Source organism: Rhincodon typus, chromosome 7 (assembly GCF_021869965.1).
Source record: "Rhincodon typus isolate 14 chromosome 7, sRhiTyp1.1, whole genome shotgun sequence".
NCBI lineage: Eukaryota > Metazoa > Chordata > Chondrichthyes > Orectolobiformes > Rhincodontidae > Rhincodon > Rhincodon typus.
In genome coordinates, this window is record NC_063338.1 from 21,575,873 (window position 1) to 21,581,339 (window position 5,467).

Consider the following 5,467-nt stretch of genomic DNA (forward strand, 5'->3'; position numbering starts at 1 on the left):
TGGCCTGCTGTGTTCATCCAGCTCTACACCTTGTTATCTCAGATTCTTCAGCATCTGCAGTTCCTACTATCTCTGATACAGTCTGTAATATCTCAGGTTATGGGTTTTTCACACATACTCTGTCCCTGTAGCTGCCTTCTCTTCATAACTAAGTCTCTTCAATTCCTTTTCTACTATCACACTTCTTTATTGACACCTTGCACTGTGAGACTGAATGTGCCTAACGGATTCTTTAAGACCTGAGCAAAATTAATACCAGAAGGCATGTGCACTTTAATATGAAGCATGTGTATGACCTTAGACTGCTTTAGATATATACGAACAAGTGAGTCTCACACTGCCTATTTATCCAATGGGGACCCGGCTCTCCCTTTCTTAATGCACGCACAAAACTTCTAATTCAGGGACTGCAGCTATCACAAGATATTTATGAATCTTCCTCACCCACCCGCCAGACCCATCTCTTTCCTCTGTTACACTTCAGACTGAGACAGAGAGAAGAGGAAGACACAGGCAGAGGCTGCTGCTGCCTGGGCCTCAGTGCCAGTGTAGCGTACAATTTCATTGAGCTCATGAGCTCATCCAATGGTTGTGTGACCATCAGTGGCCTCATGACCTCCTAATGAACAGAGAACAGATCTGGAGCTGGAAATTGTGGCAACTCAGCGCAGGTTTTGATGATAATGCATGAAGGAAGACATTCCACTCAATTTTATTGACTTGCTGCGCATTGTGATAGCTCCAGGATTCATGAGAAATCTCACAGATAACTAACAGACCAGAAAATCGAGTTTCTCTTTTTATTTTACTGAACTAAAAGAGCTTCTGTGACACAAAGTTAGACAACAATGTTCATTTATTCTTTGCGTTTACATTGATTTGTTGTATGAATCAGTTTGCTACATTTAGTTCACATACCAGACATTGTTGAGCAGTGACAATATCTTGAGCAGCAATGTAATAAGCTATATTTTGAAATACTAATAATTAAGCAGCAAGCTACTTCTCATTAAATGATTTAAAATTAAGCAGTTAAAGTCGAATGGAATTTTCTTCCTGTTCATCAGTTTCCTTTGCCTTTATGTCACCGTCCATTCTTCCTAAAAGGTCTGAAATTTAATAAGCAATGTTAATTGAATAACATTTTCCAAAAGCTTCACGTGGATATTAGGCTCCCATTTGTCGAAAAGGCTTTTGGTGAAACATTTTCAATCAGTGTATGAGCTGAAATATCTCTTCTCAATAAAGGAAAAGTGACTGTCTTGGATACATTTGGAACTGACAAAGGAAGGCATCTGTGTTTCCCTCAAGGTAGTTATGATCACGTATGGAGTTAGTTGTTTAATTCTAGAAGCAACATTTACTCTTTCTGCAGTAAATAAGCATGGTGTATGGAACACCTTGATTTTGTTCTGACACAACTGAGTGAGGAAAGAAGTTAAAAATAGATCATTTAAGTTTTAAGGATTTCTTAAATTCTCCAATATCACCTGGTGACACTTCATCGCACATGGTGACCCCAATATTTTCAGGGATGGGGGGAGTGTGCTTGCAGAGTTAATACTGGTGTGGACATGATGGGCTGAATGGCCTCCTGTGTTGTCAACGTCTGTGAATACATAAAACCTGGGAATGTGTCGGGAGCAGAGATCCTGCCAAATTAAATGGCGGGAACTCATTACCATTTTTAAAAAAATTCAATGCCCTGCGTGGCATCCAATCAGGCGCGGAGTTTGACCAGTTGACCATGGGAGTAGGGAAACATCCCAACAGTCAAGAGTTAGAAGGAGAGAGGGACTGATATCCGGGGAGAAAAGGATGACCGAGAGGGATCCACGGGTTTGGGCATTGTTAGCGGGGGAGGGGAGGTGTGGGTGTTGTACAATTGTGGAATGATGATTGATCCACTGAGTGGAGCGCTCTTGCTCCCCTGCTCCACAGTACCAGTACTGTTAGCTGCTGGGTCCAACCGTGTCAAAAGCCCCGAGGAACCCGAAGGACTCCTAATTCTCAGATATGGAATCTCACTGAAATGTTCCAGTGACATATCTGCTCTTCAGAGGCACTAAGCTCCTGCCACTTAAAATGGAAACAGCCATCAGATTTGACGTTTTGGATCTGTACGAGGATCAGGTATCAGATTGTTATAGCCTATATCCTGTGGCAGTGAATTGCACTTCAATGACAGATTAGAAAATGTTGGACTTTTCAACCTGAAAAGTCACCATCCAGAATTATAGAAGATAATAAATAGTACAGAAAATGACAAGTGTACATTTTTACTTAACATAAATCTACCATGTTTGACCATACCAACATCGAAGAATAATTTCAATAACAGACTGACTGAGGACATATGAAAAGAGTTTCGGGTATCCACTGCATCTTGGGATGTTACAAAATGCTTTACAGTGCTTTGAAGTGTGCAACATAAGAAATGCAGCAGCCAATGAGGGCATAGCAAGCTCATACTGACAATAATGTAACAATGCCTAAATTCCCTACGATTTTTCTAATATGTTGATTGATAAATAAATATTGGTCAGAATATTAGAATTAACTCCCCCACTACTATTTTGCATTCTGAATCAAGCTGACTATACCTTCCAAACCCATGACCACTACCACTCCAGGAAGACAATGGCAGCAGGTTCATGCAAACACCACCAGCTTTAAGTTCGTCTCCGAGCCACTCTCCATCCTGACTTGGAAATATAGCACCATGCTTTCGGTGTCGCTGGATCAAAATCCTGGAATTCCCTCCTTAATGGCATCGCGGGTCTATCTATAGCACATGGACTGCAGTGGTTCAAGAAGGCAGCTCACCAACGTCTTCTCAAGGGCAACTAGGGCCAGGCAGTGACAGCAACATCACATGAGTGAATAAACCAAATGATATCACTCAATAAAAAGTTCGGGGTACTGAGTGGGAATATGAATTATGATATTGCTCACGTAATGGAACCTACGAGGGAGCAAGCTCCCCTAGATCTAGTCCTGTGTAATGAGACAGGAATAATTAATGATCTCACAGTTAGGGATCCTCTCGGAAGGAGCGAACACACTATGGTCGAATTTAAAATACAGATGGAGCGTGAGAAGGTTAAATCCAGTACCAATGTCCTATGCTTAAACAAGGGAGACCATGAAGGAATGAGGAAGGAGTTAGCTAAGGTAGAATGGGAGCAAAAACTTTATGGTGGGTCAATTGAGGAACAGTGGAGGACTTTCAAAACAATTTTTCACAGTACTCAGCAGAAGTATATTCCAGTGATAAGGAAGAACTGTAGGAAAAGAGAGAGCCAGCCATGGATGTCTAAGGAAATAAAGGAAAGTATCAGATTGAAAAAAAACACATACAGAAAAGCAAAGAGTAGTGGGAAACTAGTAGACTGGGAAATCTTTAAAGGTCGACAGAAAGCCACAAAAAATGTTATGAGGAAAAGTAAGATAGATTATGAGAGTAAACTAGCTCAGAATATAAAAACAGGCAGCAAAAGTTTCTATAAATATGTAAATTGTAAAAGAGTGGTGAGGGTAAACATTGGTCCTTTAGAGGATGAGAAGGCCAATTTAATAACTGGGAATGAGGAAATAGCCGAGACATTAAACAATTATTTTGTGTCGGTCTTCACAGTGGAAGACACAAATAACATGCTGAAAACTAATGGCAAGAAGGTTAAAGCAGGCGAGGACCTAGAAACTATCATTATCACTAAGGAGACAGTGCTGGGCAAGCTAATGGGGCCAAAGGTAGACAAGTCTCCTGGCCCTGATGAAATGCATCCCAGGGTACGAAAAGAGGTGATGGGGGAAATAGCAAATCCACTAGTAATTATTTACCAAAATTCACTGGACTCTGGGGTGGTTCCCGCAGATTGGAAAACAGCCAATGTGACGCCACTGTTTAAAAAAGGAGGTAGACAAAAAGCAGGTAACTATAGGCCAGTGAGCTTAACTTCGGTAGTAGGGAAAATGCTTGAATCTATCATTAAGGAAGAAATAGCAAGACATCTGGACATAAATTGTCCCATTGGGAACACCCAGCATGGGTTCATGAAGGGTAGGTCATGTTTAACTAATTTGGTGGAATTCTTTGAGGACATTACTTGCATGGTGGACAATGGGGAACCTGTGGATGTGGTGTATCTGGATTTCCAGAAGGCATTTGACAAGGTGCCACACCAAAGGCTGCTACATAAGTTAAAGTTGCACGGTATTACAGGTAATGTATTGGCATGGATAGAGGATTGGTTGAACAGTAGAAAGCAAAGAGTAGGGGTAAATGGGTGTTTTTCTGATTGGTGGTCAGTGGCTAGTGGTGTGCCTCAGGGATCAGTGTTGGGACCTCAGTTGTTTACAATTTACATAGATGATTTGGATTTGGGGACGAAGTGTGGTATATCAAAATTTGCAGATGACACTAAGGTGAGTGGTAGAGCAAAGTGTGCAGAAGACACTGAAAGTCTGCAGAGGGATATAGATAGTCTAAGTGAGTGGGCAAAGATCTGGCAGATGGAGTGCAATGTTGATAAGTGTGAGGTCATCCATTTTGGTAGGAAAAACAGAAAAATGGACTATATTTTAAATGGTAAAAAATTGCAGCACGCTGCTGCGCAAAGGGACTTTGGGTGTCCTTGTGCATGAATCGCTGAAGGTGGGATTGCAGGTGCAGCAGATGATTAAAAACGCAAATGGAATTTTGTCTGCCATTGCTCGAGGGATGGAGTTTAAAAACAGGGAGGCTATGCTGCAGCTGTATAGGGTCCTGGTGAGGCCACAACTGGCGTACTGCGTGCAGTTTTGGTCTCCTTACTTGAGAAGAGATATACTAGCACTGGAGGGGATGCAGAGGAGATTCACTCGGTTGATTCCAGAGTTGAGAGGGTTGGATTATGAGGACAGACTGAGTAGACTGGGATTATACTCATTGGAATTCAGAAGAATGAGGGGAGATCTTATAGAAACATATAAGATTATGAAGGGAATAGATAAGGTGGAGGCAGGGAGGTTGTTTCTGCTCGCAGGTGAAACTCGGACTAGAGGGCATAGCCTCAAAATAAAGGGAAGCAGATGTAGGACTGAGGTCAGGAAGAGCTTCTTCACGCAAAGGGTTGTGAATCTGTGGAATTCCCTGCCCAGTGAAGCGGTTGAAGCGACCTCACTGAATGTGTTTAAGGCAAGGCGAGATAAATTTTTGAACAGTGAAGGAATTAAGGATTATGGTGAGCGGGCGGGTATGTGGAGCTGAGTCTCAAAGATCAGCCATGATCTTATTAAATGGCGGGGCAGGCTCGAGGGGCCAGATGGCCTACTCCTGCTCCTAGTTCTTATGTTCTTATGTATACGATAAACATTAACAAGTCCATTTGCCTGTTGTGATTTTCTGTAATTCTGTGACACAAAAAATGAGCAGAAGAAAGGACAATTTATTCTTCAAAAAAGTGACAAATAATCTCTGGTAACA

At 41.8% G+C, this 5,467-nt stretch overlaps 1 protein-coding gene across 3 annotated transcripts in view; it reads right to left on the reverse strand.

Annotated features, from left to right (window-relative positions):
- Positions 1-867: 867 nt before the first annotated feature.
- Positions 868-5,467, reverse strand: part of LOC125483561 (mucin-2-like) — a 17,099-nt gene continuing 12,499 nt past the window's right edge. For all 3 annotated transcript variants that reach the window (XR_007262510.1, XM_048599425.1, XM_048599424.1), the window contains one exon: positions 868-1,109. Coding sequence is in view for 1 of the 3 variants with exons in the window: in XM_048599425.1 (XP_048455382.1) it covers positions 1,101-1,109 (9 nt within the window). In the remaining 2 variants the exon portion in view is untranslated. The remainder of the gene's footprint in view (positions 1,110-5,467) is intronic.